The 19,366-nt window shown below is 35.0% G+C and overlaps 3 protein-coding genes across 6 annotated transcripts; 2 read left to right on the top strand and 1 right to left on the bottom strand.

Moving 5' to 3' along the window:
* LOC102608798 (uncharacterized) lies at positions 1-3,754 on the top strand. Its single transcript, XM_052434420.1, has 7 exons — positions 1-424; positions 759-800; positions 1,190-1,272; positions 1,379-1,481; positions 1,746-1,959; positions 2,840-2,934; positions 3,022-3,754. Exons 1-7 carry the CDS (start codon positions 283-285, stop codon positions 3,279-3,281), a joined length of 939 nt encoding a protein of 312 aa, XP_052290380.1. The 5' UTR covers positions 1-282; the 3' UTR covers positions 3,282-3,754.
* A 2,748-nt stretch (positions 3,755-6,502) lies between these two features.
* On the top strand, positions 6,503-10,562 carry LOC102624403 (transmembrane 9 superfamily member 8-like). The gene is made up of 7 exons (XM_025097271.2): positions 6,503-6,939; positions 7,961-8,125; positions 8,206-8,315; positions 8,429-8,537; positions 8,619-8,731; positions 8,830-8,980; positions 9,078-10,562. The coding sequence occupies exons 1-7, from the start codon at positions 6,832-6,834 to the stop codon at positions 10,233-10,235; spliced, it is 1,914 nt and encodes a 637-aa protein (XP_024953039.2). The 5' UTR covers positions 6,503-6,831; the 3' UTR covers positions 10,236-10,562.
* A 761-nt stretch (positions 10,563-11,323) lies between these two features.
* Positions 11,324-19,209, bottom strand: LOC102609091 (probable cyclic nucleotide-gated ion channel 5). Of its 4 annotated transcripts, none has more exons than XM_052433365.1 (10): positions 19,043-19,206; positions 18,626-18,955; positions 18,260-18,532; positions 18,070-18,154; positions 16,788-17,364; positions 15,596-15,808; positions 14,915-15,219; positions 13,890-14,001; positions 13,104-13,340; positions 11,324-12,344 (listed from the first exon to the last, which is right to left on the bottom strand). In XM_052433365.1, the coding sequence occupies exons 4-10, from the start codon at positions 18,126-18,128 to the stop codon at positions 11,640-11,642; spliced, it is 2,208 nt and encodes a 735-aa protein (XP_052289325.1). In that variant the 5' UTR covers positions 18,129-18,154; positions 18,260-18,532; positions 18,626-18,955; positions 19,043-19,206; the 3' UTR covers positions 11,324-11,639. The 4 variants fall into 4 exon arrangements, with proteins under 4 accessions (XP_052289325.1, XP_024953040.2, XP_006474002.2 ...); XM_025097272.2 differs by having other exon boundaries at positions 18,264-18,532; XM_006473939.4 differs by lacking the exon at positions 18,626-18,955 and having other exon boundaries at positions 18,264-18,532; positions 19,043-19,205.
* Positions 19,210-19,366: the final 157 nt, after the last annotated feature.

Genomic DNA, 19,366 nt, shown 5'->3' with positions numbered 1-19,366 from the left:
CAAAAATCCCACCTTGAAACAAACACTGAAGCTCTGAATCTCCATTTTTAACACTTATCTCAGCTGTCAAGATTGGAAGATAGAAATCTGTTCCAAGTTTTTAACTTTCTTGTGGTAATCAACGTTTTTAGCACTGATCTCAGCTGTCAAGATTGGAAGATAGAAATCTCTTCTAAGTTTTTAACTTTCTGGTGGTAATCAAAGTAGTTGAAAATCAACTGATCAATGATCATGTAGTTGCTTGCTTAGTTTGAAGATCCTGAGAAGAAAGAAAAAAGGAAAATGAGTGTTGCATTGTCTTTGATGACTTTTAATCTTCATGAAGATCAACAAGAAGATAGTCCAAATTCATGGGTGAAGAGGAGAGATTTATGTATAAGTGTCATCACTAGTTACTCTCCTATGATTCTTTGTACTCAACAAGGTGCTATTTTGTTTCCACTTTTTATCTTTTGATATACGTAGTTGTGTTTGCGGATCTTGCTTGTGGGTTGTTCTTTTGATGAAATGGGCGATCTGGGTTGTTCTTGGTTTGTGTTTTGGAGGTGGAATTTTGTTATTTTAGGATGTAGTTGAGTTTTGCTACTGGAATGTATGGCCAGTTAATAGGTTATTGTTTAAACTTTAGTTTTGTTTTGGTAACTTGTTTATCTGAAATGCTTGATCTCAGCTTGTTTCAGATGATATTTTGAGCATTTTTTTTCTATTGGTGGTGATGGTATTTTTGTTATTAATTAAACACTTTCTATATGGTTCAGGTGTTAAATCACAGTTGGATTATCTTCAGCAGTGTTTGCCAGGTAACTTTTTTCTTTGATGATTTACTTCTGAATTTCAGATTTGTACTGATAGTTGAAGTATTTGGATGTACTATTAAAGTTCAGATACTAGTGTCAAGAATTTCAGATATTTGGAGCTAAAAATTTCAGCTAATGTGCAAAACATACACAAGAGAAGCAATTCGAAGTAACATTAGTACTTTTCATATCTTAGATTTTATTCCTTTAACGACACATGATTTCTATTTTTGCAGAAGTAATATTATAAGTAATGGGGCTTTTAGCGTTTAAGCTTGTTGGGAATTTAAAACGTTGACTTCTTATGTATGAAATGACCAAACACTCCTTTCCCATCGCGTCCTAAACCTGATTAATTTTATTGTATTCAATGCTTCTTTACTATGATCTAGCCTATGATCAATTTGGAGTATCAAGAAAAGGACCTGAAGACACTTCAGACGAACATTGCACCATCTTCTATGACAAGGAAAAGGTACTATATCTACTTGTTGGGCCAATTTGGCTGAGTTTTCTAATTTTGTTTGTCAAAAGATTGGTACTGCCAGTCTGCCTTAACGCCACTTTTATATTAAATGAAGGTAGAGCTGCTAGAAGGTGGAACCTTTTGGTTGTCAGAGTCACCTTCTGTGCCTGGAAGTAAAGCATGGGGTGCTGAAGTTCCATGTATTGCTACTTGGGCTATATCCTTCCTATTTTACTTCACCAACTTAAATTGTCTGTCTTTTCTGAAATCCTTTGCTCTTATAAATTATTAACGTCATATGTGAGTGCCAGTGGTTCAACTAGTAAAATCTCTTGGGTTGGTATAAGGTCCGAGGTTGGTACCCTTCTCACATGGGTGGAGAAGGCATTTATTACCATTATGCTAGTTGTAATAAACAGTTTTGAACATTATATATTACAGAAGAGCATTGCTTGTTTTGTTTCTTTGACATGATGCCCACACATTCCAACTGAAAGGAGTTGAACCGCCAGGATTTTCATTTCAAATAGTGAATACGAACATGGATGAGTTTACTGCACGTGCCCGCAGACGAAGTGCTTTACTTACTTGGCAGCACATTGCCTCCTTACCTCCTAGTTTGCCAGTTATATACTGTGGTGGATTCAACACACAGAAGGAATCAACTACAGGACGTTTTCTTCTTGGGAGATCAAGGTATTCTTTGGTATATATTAATGTAGCTATTTTTCTTTTTAATAAAAATAATTGTTCCCTTTGTCTTCTTTTATCCTTCTAGACAATGCCCACCATATTATCTATGGAGTTTCAACCTGAACTCAACATTTTAATTTTTTATTTCTATCTCAATGGCCCTTGTCCTTATTTTAGCATATCCACCATTGATAATGTTTTTCTGCGCTCTGTTGTGCATGGAAGATGCTTAGAGCTGATTTGGTATTTAGTCTTTCCTGGGACTTCATTTCTCTCTTTCTCCTTTTTAGTTATTTATTTATTTTCTTTTGGGGCAACTTGCCCAAAGATATTCCTTCGATTTCTGATTTTGGGAACAAGATATTGTGTCAAATCAAGTTGGATACTCGGATTCTATATTTATTCAAATAAAAATCATCTCCAAAAATGCCTATTTCAGTCAAAAGTTTTACTTGGACTTTAGGATGGAACTTCTGATTCTGTTGGTTTGGAGGAAATGAAATTTGCAGAAATGATATCCAGATGCTGTTGCAGCATTTTTTTCAAGAATTGCAAACTTTAGCAGTATTTTTAAAGAATTGCAAACTTGAGGATCATTGATTCTGTTCTACATTTCTAAAACATATCCTTTTAGCTGAAGGAATTGATTTCACCACAGTGAAAAAATAAATTCCATTGTTCTCTAAGTTTAAAGCATTTTATATTGCCCAACAATAGAGTGTTAAGTGTGACACATTTTCTTTCCATACATGCACTTAAATTTAGATAAATCCAAATGCAACTCCCCAGAGTTTAGTTTGAGGGGAATATATGTAGTTCAGTCTGACAGCTGATATGGCGCTGACTGGATTGCCACTGCCTTCTGTCTATGCATTGCCTGCAGGGAACATGGTGTAGTGGGAGACATGCGAGATGCATGGCCTAATGCTCGGATGCGGAAAAATGTTTCCCTCATACGCACCTATCATGGATTCAAAGGTTATCACTCTCAACTTTTTGGGTGCTTTGTTAGTATGATATAACCACCGTAGCCTATCTTTATTGTTTGATATTGCTGCTTGTTAGGTAACAAGCAAGGAGCTCTTGAATTTCTCAAGTTGATTTTTAGAGCACTCTGCCTCTGCTGGGATCGCCAGACACAGGATCTACACATTGACTGGATTCTTTTCAGAGGTAGATCTCTGATTCCTGGTTCGTGTGAAGTTGTGAATGATAACATTGATGGGTGTTATCCGTCCTCTCACTATCCCATATTTGCTGAATTTATACTTCCTCGTACTGTGAGAGTGATTGAACAACCAAATAGTACTCAAGAAGAAAACTAAATCTCATTTATTTCAAGGATCACTCATTCCCCCCTCTTTTACACTGTTGAGCTTGAAGCCAAACTGTCATTGTTAACTTTTAGTACACAAATGCTTTCTGTGGTGATAATGGATATGGATCTTCACTTGTCGAGGAGGGTTTTCCCATGGGGCAAAAGGAAGGAAGGGGGACTTGTAAGTTGTAACATGTGAAGAGGTGTTTGGAGATTGATTGTGAAGGTATTTAAAAAATTTGGTGGAATTGTAAGGGAGTGTTTTCAAAATGATTGTTGTTAAGTTAGTTCTTTTTGGTGTATCGAAAAGTTGAGCGCATAGGCTACTCTCGTGAAAGAGAAAGAGTAATGTGGGATAGGGAAATGATTCATTTGTTGTGAAGTCTTCATGCTAGTGTCTATTTCAAGAATTAATAATGGGAATGCCTGATTTGTTTCTACTTTAATGATTGGTAATCTTATAAATTTCCGATTTAAGAATGCTGCTACTTCATTTTCATTTCAAAGGATTCTGCTACTTATGCAAGAAAGTTGGAAAAACACATTTATCTAGAAATCTTTTTGTGAAGTACAATGCTTTTGACTTCGCATCTGACTCCTGCTAGTTAATAAGCCTTGGCTATGCTTGATGGTTGATACTAGAGGAACTTGACCCATTAGCAAGAGAAGAAACAAAAACGCATTTAAATGAGAATTTTAAAAAAAAAAAAAAACCGCCAATTTCCCATGAGCCGCAAAATACTCTCTGAAAATGTTGTATCCTGGTTATTTACTGCTGCCATTTAACATTTCAACTGGTGTTGTGAACAAGATTAAGGGTCAGTTTACACCTCTAAAGGATTTTTTGTTACGATACTACATAAATTTTACGTTGCATGCCCAATTCTAGGCGTTGAACTCAGACTACTTGAAAAAATAAAAACGCGAGATTGCAGCATACAATGGTTGTAACTTGTAAATCTAGTTTTACTCTGAGATTAATCATGTATCTTATAAATAAATAAATAAATAAAAAGAAGTTTTTTTTTTTTTTTAATTCTAAGAATCAGGAAGCAGGATTTTGGGATTGATTTTGAATTGCATGTGGGTGGTCTAGATATTAAAAGTTATGATAGCACAAGTGCAGATTTAAAGATCATTGCGTACGGCTTCAAATTAACACTATCTTCTTCACAAAGATGTCCATCAATGCACCCTACTGCAAATACAAAGAATAATAAATTATTATTTGTTAAAGCACGCAAATCTTGTAGCTTAAAACAGCAAACTCAATTAATGGGTCCACGTCTGCTAGAATGTCGCTATGCCTCCCCCTTTTGTTGGGTATTCTTTAATCAACTTCAAACCTAACATGCAATTATTTTTTGTGTTTTAGTTTGTTTAATTTTATGGTTCAATTACAAAAACTATGACAAAAGTGCGTTTAGGTTGTTGGTTGGGTGTAACATGCAAGTGCTTTCTCAAAAAATTAAGGGGGATAAATTGTTACAGTTCTAGAATCTTTATTTATTTATTTATTTATTTTCACAAATTACAATTTCACTACCAATTAAATTAGTTATTGTATATGTTAAAATTATTATAAATAAAAAAAATACATGTGTTCGAACTTTTCTCGTACATTTTGATGTAACAATATTATTTATAAACTCATTTATATACAACTGGGAAAAAATGCTTAAAAAACTTTAACCCATCTTTTAAAATTAATCATTACAATTAAGAAAGGAAACTGCAAGAAGAGATAACACATACCATTTGACTCAAGAGAGTTTATTTGTAAATTATGATCATTCCTCATTTGAGAAATCAAAATCAAATCAAAATGCAAGTAGTTCTAATTAGTGGGGAATAATTACCATCATGCACTTGGCGCACAATCTTCTGATCAATCTCCGCCGTACATCACATACTACATCCCTCAATGAACGGCCAACAGGAGAGTTAAAGAAAAACAAAAGATCACTAAATAATCAAAAACTAACTAAAAGGGAATAATAATATCTGGATCCCTATTTCTTATCAAATCACAAATAAAGACATAATTTTCCATTTTTTATGTGGGTCATTGCTCTTAAACTGTGTTTAGAAAATCATTAACTGATTCAAATATTTGACTATTATGCTAGTTATTAGTTCATTGAACTATGATCATCACGCACTTTATGGTGTGCGATGGATATGTGTTAAGTTTTTATCGACAGGATCATGTTGTTGACCCATTAGTCCCACCAACATAATGTCGACCTGCATCTAGTTGTGCACCATAAAATGTGTGACAGCACACATAAGATTAGGTCTTCAATTTATTAATTTAAAATTTTGACAATATGATAAAAAAAAAATAGAGTTAATTTAATAGTTTACTCTCACTTTTTTTTTTTTTTTAAATTCAGTAGTAAAAATACATATTTCAAATGTAAAAAATTCCCAGTAGTTTGTAACTATAAACATGCAATAAACATATGAGTACATAGTTCATAGATGATCAGCGTGTTGAATGCCAATCCGTAATCAATCAGAAGGCAAATCTACTGCATAAATTCTAAGGGTGTGTTGAGTACATAGCATATTAGGACCTTACATAACATTGAACTAATGCAATCTAATGTTTGGCTTCAACATCTCACCATCTAGTTGCACCATGTCACCACGAGCCTATGACACCACCGATTATCTCTCGTGAATCAGTCTCATGTAAAAAGAGAAATAAATTGAGTTCAAAATTATTTTGATCAAGACAACGATGATGGTGTTCAAAAATTATTTTCAGCAAGAGCGGATCTCCCACGTCGACAACATTGTAGTCACAGCAACAACAATAGACGTAATAAACTCTGGTGGTGCTACGACACTTGAAGGCAATTATGCGCTGGTGTTAGTAATGTTTTATTTTTGTCATTTGATATTTTTCTTTTTGAGTAATGATACAGTCACAAACTCTTGTATAAATTTATTTTGTACAAACTGATACGACATGATAAGATTGGTTGAATTAAATATCACTTGACCCACATGATTTATTTTTATTAATTTATATTTTCATTCGACCAATAAATTAATGTCACATCAATTTGTACAAAATAAATTTATACAAGAATTTGTGATTGTATCATTACTTTTTTTTTTTTTTTAATTCAATTCTAATTTGGGAAGTTCAGATTAAAAACCGGGGCCCAGAGGGGCCCGAACCGCATGTGGGAAAATTGGGCATGATCCCGAATTCATGCATTTGTTGTCTCAATCCGGGCATGTCCAACCCCGGTCCGAACCCAGTGTTTTGCCAACCCTAACATCACCAAAAGAAATTGATGCTTCGGCCTATGATGCACCGATCACCGATGGCTTCACCTTTGCCAGCTAACACCTGCTACTCATTTGTTATTCCTGTATTTCTTCTTCTTCTTCTTGTCCATCCGTCATCGAGGCTCTCTGTGTCTGTCTCTCTCTCTAGTATTAAAAAGAACGCTAAACACACAACGACAAATCACAAAACAGCAAAGCATATTACCAGTTAAAAGGGAAGTGGGTGTTCCGTTCTAGATCCGTCTGAAGCCATGGCGGGTCCGAAACAAGTCGTATTGATCATCTCTGTGTTTGTGCTTCTTGTTCATTATTCTCAGTGCTTCTATCTTCCAGGTGTCGCTCCTCAAGATTTTCAGAAGGTCAGTTCTTAAACGACATGTCGTCTGGGTCGTGGGTTCATATGAGTAATGGATTTTGCTTAGATCTCTCGTATAAGGAACTATTGTTAAAAAGATGTGATTTTTTTTTCTTTATCGTTTTGTTTAGCTGAAAGTAGGAAAATTAATCAAAAAAATGGATACCTTTTTAACTGTTTTGACTGTTATTTAGCTTTGAAAGTGGAATGACTATCAGACTTTCTCATTCAAATTTCTATATTTAATGTTCGTTTGTGTTTAGTTGAATGTTTTATTAGACTTCTGCAATATGAAGGTCATTTTTTGAATGACTTTGGTGGTCAGAAACAATCATGAGATGAAGCTCTGTTGTGACTTTGAATTTGCAGTTGAGCTTTCTGAACGAATTACCACGACTCTCTTGGATCCGTTACATTAAGTGTCTTAGTGGTGATCTAGTTGAGAGATACTTTAATCTTGCGTAGACTATACCCACGATTGCTTTGAATCTATTGATTAAGTGGGGTGCTAGTAGATCAATTGTAAAGCAGCAGGCTCATTCTGTTGGAATTGGACTTGCTTGTGATTCCACTTGTTCTAATGGCAATTTTGTAGTTTAGAAAGTAAATGGTCGATTTAGAATTATAGATGTAATTGGAATTGAACCCAGGTTAGGTCTTGCATATTAAGCACACTTACCATCAAAGCTTATACTATTTGAATATGTACTTGAAGAGGTAACTAACATAAGTCCTCACACTTGAATACAATTGTGCCATATTGCTTAGAACTTTAAAGGCACTATTGTGCTCCTCTTGTACATGTAATGTGTAATATCATTACATCCCATGCTGCTTGCTCATGTTAACTGGCTTATATCCACATTGGAATAGTGTCTGTAAATGGTGAATATTCTATATGTGAAAAGCGTTGAACTGTTCCAATGTGTTTTTCTTTTGTGCATCATTTTTGTCTGACCTTGGACCGAGTACTTTCTGATGACATGAAGTTATTTTGTGGCTTTTACACTTTTGCACTGATGCAGGGGGATGAGTTGAAAGTTAAAGTGAACAAACTGACCTCAACAAAAACACAACTTCCATACTCCTACTATTCCCTCCCTTATTGTAAACCAGAGCGTATAGTTGACAGTGCAGAAAATCTTGGAGAAGTTCTTCGTGGCGATCGAATTGAAAACTCTCCTTATGTGGTAAGTTTATGTTTCTCAAGTAATTTACTCATTGTTTCTTTGTTTTTGGTTGACTGGCTGACAAAATTTATCTTTTGCAGTTTAAAATGAGAGAACCGCTGATGTGCAATGTTGTATGTCGTTTAACGCTTAATAAGAAAACTGCCGACGAATTTAAGGAAAAGATAAACGATGAGTATCGGGTGAACATGTGAGACATTTATTCAGTGACTTTAAAATTTAATTTTTTTCTTTCTTGTGTACACAGCAAAATGTTATGATGTTTATGGAATAATCTTTTGATTTATGATGTATTTACAAAAGGATCTTGGATAACCTTCCTCTGGTTGTTCCCATTCGGAGACCTGATCAGGAAAATGGTATAGTTTATCAACAAGGATTTCGTGTTGGTCTCAGAGGACAGTATGCTGGGGTATGTGATCTGTATCTATTTGGAACATCAAAAAATTTGTTGAACAATTTGATAATTTTCTGTACTTAAAATTGTTTTCAGAGCAAAGAAGAAAAGCATTTTATCCACAACCACTTGGCGTTCACCGTCAAGTATCACAAAGATCCTCAGGCAGAAACATCAAGGATCGTAGGATTTGAGGTCAAACCATTCAGGTCATTTTTATCATCTCCTTGTACGAATGTGTGCTAACTTCTCTTGTCGGTGGCAGTTATGCATGTGTATTGATACTGACGCATTTTGGTGAATCCAGTGTTAAACATGAGTATGAAGGTGATTGGAGTGAGAAGACGCGTCTAACAACCTGTGATCCTCATGCAAAAAGGGCTGTTACCAACTCTGAATCTCCTCAAGAAGTTGATGATAAGAAGGAAATTATATTTACATATGATGTGGAGTTCCAGGTAAGGTCTTATATCTCTTGACACTGTATTGGGTGCCTGTATGGTTGTATGACAGTGTTGTTTCTTAATAATTCTTACCCATTGTCTTACCTTGCAGGAAAGTGATGTAAAGTGGGCATCTCGTTGGGATACCTATCTTCTGATGGCTGATGATCAGATTCACTGGTTTTCAATCGTTAATTCTTTGATGATTGTTGTTTTTCTCTCGGGGATGGTTGCTATGATAATGTTACGTACTCTTTACCGGGATATTTCCAAGTACAACCAATTGGAAACTCAAGAAGAAGCTCAGGAAGAGACTGGGTGGAAACTAGTCCATGGGGATGTATTCAGGCCTCCGGCAAATTCAGATTTACTTTGTGTCTATGTTGGGACAGGTGTTCAGTTTTTTGGAATGTTTCTTGTTACCATGATCTTTGCTGTTCTTGGTTTCCTCTCTCCTTCAAATAGAGGTGGGTTAATGACGGCCATGCTCCTGGTTTGGATATTTATGGGCTTACTTGCTGGGTATGCTTCTGCTCGTCTCTATAAGATGTTCAAAGGAACAGAGTGGAAGAAAATCACTCTCAAAACAGCTTTCATGTTCCCTGGAATTTGCTTTGCCATTTTCTTTGTCCTAAATGCTTTAATTTGGGGCGAGAAATCCTCTGGTGCAGTGCCATTTGGAACCATGTTTGCTCTGGTCTTTTTATGGTTTGGCATTTCTGTCCCACTTGTCTTTGTGGGTAGTTATATTGGTTTTAGAAAGCCAGCAATTGAGGATCCTGTGAAAACCAACAAGATCCCAAGACAGATTCCAGAGCAGCCCTGGTACATGAATCCCATCTTCTCTATCCTAATTGGGGGCATACTTCCATTTGGAGCCATCTTCATTGAGCTCTTTTTCATTCTCACCTCAATATGGTTGCATCAGTTCTATTACCTATTTGGCTTCCTCCTGCTTGTCTTCCTGATTCTCATTGTCACATGTGCTGAGATCACAATTGTGCTCTGTTACTTCCAGTTATGCAGTGAGGATTACCTTTGGTGGTGGAGATCTTACCTGACTTCAGGTTCCTCAGCACTCTATCTGTTCCTCTATGCTGCTTTTTATTTCTTCACAAAGCTTGAGATCAGCAAGCCGGTGTCTGGAATCTTGTACTTCGGGTATATGCTGATCGCCTCATATGCTTTCTTTGTGCTTACTGGTACAATTGGTTTCTACGCCTGCTTTTGGTTCACGAGGCTTATCTACTCGTCAGTAAAGATTGATTGATCGGTTACAATTCAGATGCAAAAATTATTTGTGGAATCTGATTTATCCATGAACTTCCGCAGGTAACAGGGATTCAATTTTTAAGCTCAAATCACAGAGAAATTATTCCCACTTTTCGTGGTATAGGTTAGCTGAAATCACAGAAATTATTCCCATTTTTCTTGGTAATTCACACTTTTTTCCATTGGCAGTTCTAGGTCTTACCTCCTTGTTAATTGTTGTTCTTTCTTCGCTGTTTTGTACGAGACATGACAGGATTGTTACCCACTATTCTGTGGCATCAATGTTTATTATATAAATGAAAAAGAGGAATTCTTGTGATGTAAATGTTTTGTGCCATCTTCTTTGAAGTCTCCAAGAAATTAACATTTGCCGTTATTTATGTTGGTTTTTTTTTTTTTAAGTGAGAGTGAGGAGTGTAAATTTCTTACACTCTAATGTTTACTTACAAATTTGAAGGGGGTTTGTGAATTCCACTATGAGAACCTCACCTAATTTTAAAGTGGGGATTGAGATTTTCACTCTTATGGAAAAATGTGAATCCCCGCTCTCATCTTCTTTTTTTATCTTTATATTTAATAAAATAAAATAAATAATATCATATTTATTTAAATAATATTATTATATTATTTTATAAATTATATTTATTAAAAATAATAATTTACATGAATTCTAAATTAAAATTACTTTAAAATAATATTATTGTACTCAGAGAGAATTAATAATAATATTATATACTATTTTTATTTAAAAATATAATATTATTATATTTATTTAATATTATTAATAATAAATATTTTATTATAAAAATATTAATTTTATACTATATTATTAATAATAATATTTCATTTATGTTACTTTTATTAATAAATTTTTATTTACATAATTAAAATTAAAATTAATAAAAAATTATGATTTATATAATAAGAATATTAATAATTATTATTAATTGATAAATATAATAAAATAATTATTTTATTTTTAAATATATTTTTATTAATTTTTAAATTTAAAACTATAATTCTTTAAATAAAAGTAAAATTACAATTTGAAATCATTTACTCTCGATTCAAAACAATGTAAACACATAAATTAAATTCTAATTTCAATTTCATACTTCAATACTTCAATTCCAGTGTAAATAAACAACTTACTCTCACTCCACACTCTTAATCCTATGATTTCCACTCATCAAGATTCCCACTTTAATCCAAAATGTAATTCCAAGATAAAGAAAGCAGCAGCAAAGCTTTTACAGTTTAACATTTTTTTTTCCCCAGCAGCCTTAACAAAAACTGTAATTCCAAGATAAAATGTGTATGATACAAAGTTTCCGCTTGTAAGTAAAATCAGAGAAGTAGCAAGTTATGGGCAGTTTAAATGACTCGTCAAGGTATAGGCAGTTTAATCAGCATCTTCAGCAGTGAAATCAGGTTCTGGAGGTTTCTGTAGTTTCACCAACTCTCTAGCACTCTTAGCATTCCTGTTTCGATGTACCCCTCGAAGTGCATTTGCTGCAAACCTGGTAGCTAAGAAGGTGGCACCAATGCTATAAGAACCTCCACCTGTGCTGCTGCTTTGGACTCCTTCTGATGCTTCTTCTTCTTCTTCTTCTTCCTTCCGTGTTTGCTCCATTTTCTTTCTCTTGGAATAACGACGCCATGCAGCTTGTATGAAGCAAGCTGCCCAAGTCCTCCACTGCTGTGAGTAAAATCGGAAGGTGTGTTGAACCTGTCTACTGTGAAGACGCCTGAACTGACTAGCGACGAATTTTAACTCTTCGGCCATTAGGGCAAAAGCCTCGACCTCTTTCAAAGCCCGCACTGTCCTGGTAGAGGATGGGAGGTTAACACCAGATTTGGGATCCAGTGCCCAAGTTAGAAGCTCCTCGCCACAGAAATCTCCTTCTTTCAGAAAACCGCGGTTGAAGAAGCCACTCCTTCCACCATCTGTCGTTACACTTTCAAGGCGGCCGCGTATAATAAAAAGCATCTCATCAACTGGATCTCCTTCTCGAACTATGTAAGTGCTATCTGTAAATAAACATGGCTTCAGGCGCTCACAAATGGCATCAAGTAACCTCTCGTCCATATTCTCAAATAAAGGTACCTATAGAACACCAACAAAGCAATTCATAACTTCCAACTACATGAGAACTGGCAAGAAACTATTTTGAAGAGAAGGCAGAACATGCAGAGTGCAAAGCAATTGGATAATTAGTAAGCCAATGACCAAAATGTATCCATACTTTCACAAGACAGTCCAATCATGTCCTAACCAAACATTTTGACACAGTGCATCTCTTCGGCATACGGTATGATTTTCATTTGAAAACTGATGAAAATTAAACCAATCAACAGAAATCAATAAACAATATTTCCCTACTTTCAATCATTCAGATATGCATAAATTACCCAAACTACATAATAATAGTAAACACAGTACTGTGTTTTTAAAAAAGATGGAGCATGCTTTTAATTTTTTAATTTTTTATCTTTCTTTGTCACATACCCTATCCCCACCCTACCCCATGCACAAACGCAAATTAAAGCTACCCACCCCAAGATTGGCGTGAGGGGGAATCGATCCCTCCAGCTTCCACTGCAAAGGCCAACCCAACTAGGTTATCCCCTCAGGGATAACATGTTTCCATTGATTCATTCAAGATTTCTACAACTTACAGTGAGCAATAAGCAGGAGCACTATGATGCAAACCGATTAATGAAAACTTTTAGCTGCAAATTGTTTGCAAAAGGAGCAATGTGAAACAGTAATAAAACCAACCAACAAACAACATCATTATCACCACGCGAAAAAGAAGAAATATAATGACAGAAAAAAGTGGTGAAAAAAATCAAATTAACTTACCCTCCTAACCAAAGCCAAGCAGAGGTGCCTCTTGATGTCTCTCCTCAGATCCTTTGGTAAGCTTTGAACCAAATTCTCTTCATCCACCCCACGTGTTTCTAACCACTTATATTGGTCATAACGTCTTACCCGTTCCCTGAGATCTGGTGGCAGCAAGCGATGATGCATCCATTGTTCTGAGTCACGCCTTTTGATCCTCATTTCCTCGAGTCGAATAGTCAAAGATTGAAGATAGGTCTGTCACAATAGGAAAAGTAAGAATTTTGGCACAATTACCCTGCTTGATCCTATAAATTTCAATAATGGATTAGAAGAAACCCTTAATTATAAATAAAATAGCCCCACACTATACAAGACGTGAATGATTATTCAATTGAAGAACAAACTACATGCTCAGATCATAAGAAAGCATGATCCCTGCCAGTTTAACTTCTTGTCCCACCTTATCTTTAAATGCACATTGAATCAGTTAATATGATCGAAGCATGCATCAGCTAAACTAAGTAATTGCTTATACATTTACACAACTCTTAAGAGAATATATTCATCTTATAGCCAGATATTCAGAAATCAAGTCTTCTTAGTGCAATTCTTGGGATCAATTTGTAGCCAGGGATTGTAGTCACTAGATTCAACGCCACTATAATCAACTCATAAACACGCATAAAATTCACAAGAGCTTCAGCTGTCTCAGATGTACAATAATAAATTATGTCCAAAATTTTTGCCAGTTACAACACTTGAGAAAGAAGACAAAATGAATCCAAATGTCAGTGAAGAATTTACCTGCATATTGCCAATCAGAAGAGCAAAGAGAATGAGACCAAAAATGGCTAGTGCTATGGAAAATATGACCTCTCCAGGAAATGTGCTAGTTTGAAGCCCCTGGCCAAGTGTACTGCAGAGAAATCGGCGCCGGGGAAGGGGGGGGGGGGGGGGGAGAACAATTAATACTTAAATTTCAGCATGATATATTCTGACTTCAGATCAAAATAGTAGGTGTTTCTACTTTGCATAACATTGCCAAGTTATCTCAGGTAATAAGTTAACTAAAATTTTCCAAAACAAAGAACTACAACTATTGTGATGAACTGCAAGAAGTGCAACCCTGTACAACAGTTACTAGGTTTGTTGAATGCATTACTTTGCAATAGATTATGTATAAAGATGAAAAGCCACATTTGTTATATTTTGCAAACAACAACAAATCATCATAATTCAGTCACATAAGATAAAGACAACACAGGCACAATATAGGACAGCAGCAATTAGGTCTTCTAGAGGCTTTTTGGAAGAGTTGTTTTGGAGGTAAAGATTGGAACAATGAATCTGCCACTTGGGACTGATAGCTGAAAACTTAATAAAGCCATGGTCATGTTGGATTGCAAAGAAGCTCTGTTCAACCAACTCTGTCCCTTTCCACAAAGAGAAATGAAAACCTCTTTTTTTTAATTCACTGGTAAAAATTTCATTACCAAAGTGAAATCTGCATCCCTCACCACAGTAGCAGCTTACAGGACCTGGCAAATTTAATTCTCTCAGACTTGCAGAACTAATACTTTCGCTACCCACAATCATTGTGCCCAAATCATATTGCTTCCTACACAGCAATTTTAGTGCTTTAATTTCTAGGACAAGCCCCCGACCTTCCAAGATGGACCTCACAACATGTCAGGAAAGTGAAACTACATCTTCCAAGCCAAATATAGGATGCTTGACACTTAATATTAACATATATAAATTAAGTGCCTGACACTTGATATTAATACATATAAATTAAGTAGCACCTTGATGGACAAAAGTTCTATTACCTCAAATTCTGCAGGCCCCACCACAAACAGTAACAGTACTTGGAGAAAAACTTCTTAGATGAAACTATGCCAGATGACAATGCCTGTGAGTAGATACCAAAATCAAAAGGTGGATCATCTTCATCTGCTGAGCACTTCGACTCGAGTGTTGTATTGCTGATGTCGTGCCAGGCAGCATAACCTGTCATATCTTGATTTCCACAGTACAGAAAATCTTTAGTACAATTTGCAGTCACGCTACAAGCCTTCCGCCAGCAAGTATCATTGCGTTCTAGAGCTAATAAGTACCACAATGCCCCAACTACCTGCAAAATATCATCCAAAATTACATTAAATTTTTCCCCTCAGATAAAAATACATGTTGGCATCTGCTAAAAATAAACAATTTGATGTAAGAAAACGGTGGAAACCAGAAAGATGACAGATTTAAAGAGATGGCAGAATCGCCTGCACTAATCAGAGATCAAAACTGTATGTCTGTTATTAAAACCCAAGGTCAAAAAAGAAGGATAGAAGGAAATTATAATATATAATAAAATTTATACATCAGAAACTGAAGTGGCAAGAAAAATCACATCAAACAGCATCCAATAAATGAACACAAAAGCGAGCAAAGATAAATAAATGAAGAAGCTTTTTCTAATCGGACAAGGATGCCAAACTGGAAGAAAAGGGACTTACATGACTGGCAAGCATGTATAACAGCAGGTAATATGCAGCACCAGCCCAAGCAGTTTCAGCAAAGACACCTGCAGTCCTTTTCAGCTCTGATGTTAGGGGCAAGATACGAAAAAATCTGGGGAAATACTGGAACAAAACAATGAAAAATAAAGCCTGTTTTGTAGCCAGGACATCTGAACCATTTGATCTCAGAAGAAACCTCCAAACAACAATCTGCAATTTTCAATGAAAAAGAATGCCAATGAGAAAGCTATAACAGACATTTATTGACATCCTACAAAATTCAAAATCATGATACAGTAATGCCATTAAGCTAAAGGGCTGTTTGTCACCACACTTCTGAATTTAACAATGAATATGTGTTACATGGCAACATTGGATGTGAATAAACAAGTATGCAGCATGAAGCGAAGAATTTCCAGAGATATTTTCTGTTAAAATTAAAACTATATCACATTCCAGTAAAGAAGGAAAGAAAACATTAAACACAACATATTAGAGACTTAAAACAGTGACTTCCTAATTTACATGCAAGTCTAAAGTGATAAAGCATAACATCAATCATGGGTTATTCACCAACAGATGAAGGTGTGGAAGTGGAGGAGAACATGGCACTTAAACAAAGGAAATAATCAATTTTAAGCTATAACCAAGAATGCATGGATTATATGCTTTTAATTGCTTGTGGTTGAAGAAACAAAAAGCTATAAATGTTATTATCCAGTGTGCATATCAATTTATTAATTTATGAACTTTGGTGGAATAATTGATAATAAAGACAAGCATCTCCTCCACAAATAAAGACTGATTGCGTAGATCAGCAAAATATAGATGTCCATATTGTAAATAGCTGCAGAGGAAACTAAAAGAAACTAAAAATCCCCTTACATATACTTTTAGATTACCAAGTACCAATGTTGATTTCAGCAACTGAAGTCCCATAAGCCAAATAAGAAATGAGGCAAATAAGAAAAACTGAGTTGACTACAGTATATAAAGAAAACTAGCATACTGCTCATGCATGCTTGTAGATCTAGGACTACAAAATAAAAATAAAAATAAAAATGAGTTAGGCAAACATACAGCAAATACAAGAAACTAATACAAAGCAAAAAGTTGAAGTGAATTGCGTCGGGACAATAACAAAGCACACAAACTTGAAGTTAATAAACATTAGGTTGATGTTTTAAACCTGTGGTAGGGGGAGCACAGCTAGAAAATCAATGATGAAATACCGCCTCATGTATCGCTTGGCTATTTGTGCAGGATCTATTACAAGTTCACCCCGTCCAAAAACCCGAGATGATGGGGCAATAAATGCAGTTCGAAATTGTAGAGCCATGTGCAAAAGATAGAAAACATCAACAATTGTACGCAATGTTGTAGCTGTAATTGCCAACTTTCGATCTATACCAAGACACTTTGATGAATCATTGATGACTGGAAGATAAAAGAATAGTGGGTCCACAGATACTGCCAGAATACATGATATTACAAATAATTTATTGCAGAACAAGAGGAGTTTGTCCTGAGGATCAAATATCTTCTTTTCTGACACCTTAAGATCTTCTGGAAATACAGCCCTAGAAACCCCAAATCTAAGTGATCGACCAATTGACTTAAGTCCTTCAGATCCCTTCCTAATTCCTCTCTTGAAAGATGTTGTATTGCTGGCATGACCAGTTCGACTTAATCCCTCGACGTTGAATCCACATCTTCTCACTCCTGTATCAGAAGATGACGATAATCTAGAGTCCAAGTCATCCAACCTAGAAAAGTGATAAGACAAAACCCCAAAAAAAAAAAAAAATTAGATTCCTTTAAATGTTTAAATTCTGAAATTCATATTAGGATATAAAAAATAAAGATGAGGAAAATTCATCAAAGCAAGTTTATGGTAACATGATACACAGTGTCCAATCTAGAAAGGCAACTTATTTGCGTTATCCATGAAATTAGAATAGAGGGCAACATTCAATATCCAATTTTTGACTCTATGGACTTGACTGAATGGTTTTCGAGCAATTTTCTTTACCTGACCACTCCAGTTAAAATCTTGGGATATGAAGGAGACTAAAAAATTGATTTAGACTTTGTCCACCCTCCTATCTTTAGGGGGAAAAACCTTGAAATTCTGAAAACTGTATTACAAAGTGAGTTAAGAAACTAGATGTCTTGGTCCACTCCCAAACTAAAGAAAGCATGAAACTCAATTAAATGTAGTTTAGAAGTTTAGCATCCGAGGTGATCACCAATTCACTAATCTAGCTAACATTTAATATCCATGGTTCTTCAGCATAAACCTGGACAAATCAATTCAATAACATCAAAATTCAAAAAACTGAATAAAATTTAACTTTCTAGTCCTGCACAAACATCCAAGGCCAAATCTGCCAAATACAAAACATCAGACATCGGAATAAATTTAACTCTCTTGTCCTTTGTGAACATCCAAGTCCAAACCTAGATGGTACCTGACAAACTTCTCTTGCTGGCCATCCATATAATACGATTTGTAACCACAATCAAACATTTTTTACAGTTGAACACAAAATACCCCTGCAAACCAACAAAAGAGTTTATTAAAGCAAATATAAATTGACATGAAACAACATCAACTTCAAGGCTCAGCATGCAGGCCATGTAAATAATGCAAACACTAACCCACCAAGCAAATATCGGCTTGAACCTTCCCGTTTCAGTAAATAGAAATGTTCACAAAGCATGAAGATCAGGGTTATATTTGCACAGACCAGGTTGTAGACAGTAAAGCAAGAACATGAGAATTGTCTCACAAATGATTGCTCAAGCCACTACTATTTGAGATTCATAACACTACATATGGCTGTTCATAGCTTACACTTTTGGCCACAAAAGAAATTTCAGCAAAAATAGATACACTTTTCCTACAAAGCATGGCCTCATCGATGTCACACACTGCAAGTACTCACTCAGAGCATTACAGAATGAGCTTTCCATAAAACCCAAGAATAATACAAAATTATTCAAAAAGTCAAACCCATGTTTTACCATCACTCGGAACATCTTATCAGTCGATATCTTAGATCTCCAAAATAATTATAACCTGATTCTAATCTTACGATTATTCTTTTGTTTTCCAAAAGATTGACAACAGTGTTTTTTTCTCAACTCCTCTCCACTATGAATACCTAATCTCATAACTTCAATGAAAAGACTAACTTTAAAAAAAAAACTTTTTTCAATAAAATTAAACTAATAACAAAGTCAGTTCACTTCATAGATTACAAGCACAGTCGTTTAGAACTCGAGTACCGAAATTACACTAAAATCTAACACAACTTCAGCTATCATGCAACAAAATTAAAGTAAAATTAAAACCTGCAACAAACAATTAATAACTAATAAGTATTGATCTTAATAAAATTGGAGACAAGAATAAGAAAATCAAAAGAAAGAAAAACTTACAGTGAAAAAATGGCTTCTGCTTTAATTTATCAGTTAATAATTTACAGAAATTTGAAGTGAAAGATTTGAAAGATTTGCATGCTCTCATAAGAAAACGAGAAAGAGAAAAAAGAAAGTCAAAAATTAAAAATATCGTTTACGAAGACGGCACCCAAAAAAAAAAATAATAATAATAATAACTTGACGATTTTGGCCCCGCGTTTTGCTCGATTGGCGGCTTTTATTAATTGGGTTTTTATATATCTATATATTCACTCCTTGATGAGAAATTACGGATTTCTCTGCGGCATTAATTTTTACAATATTAATAATAGAGTCATTATA

The sequence above is a fragment of the Citrus sinensis genome, chromosome 9 (genome assembly GCF_022201045.2).
Source record: "Citrus sinensis cultivar Valencia sweet orange chromosome 9, DVS_A1.0, whole genome shotgun sequence".
NCBI classification, from domain to species: Eukaryota; Viridiplantae; Streptophyta; class Magnoliopsida; order Sapindales; family Rutaceae; genus Citrus; species Citrus sinensis.
This window is presented reverse-complemented; position numbering and strand designations above follow the sequence as displayed.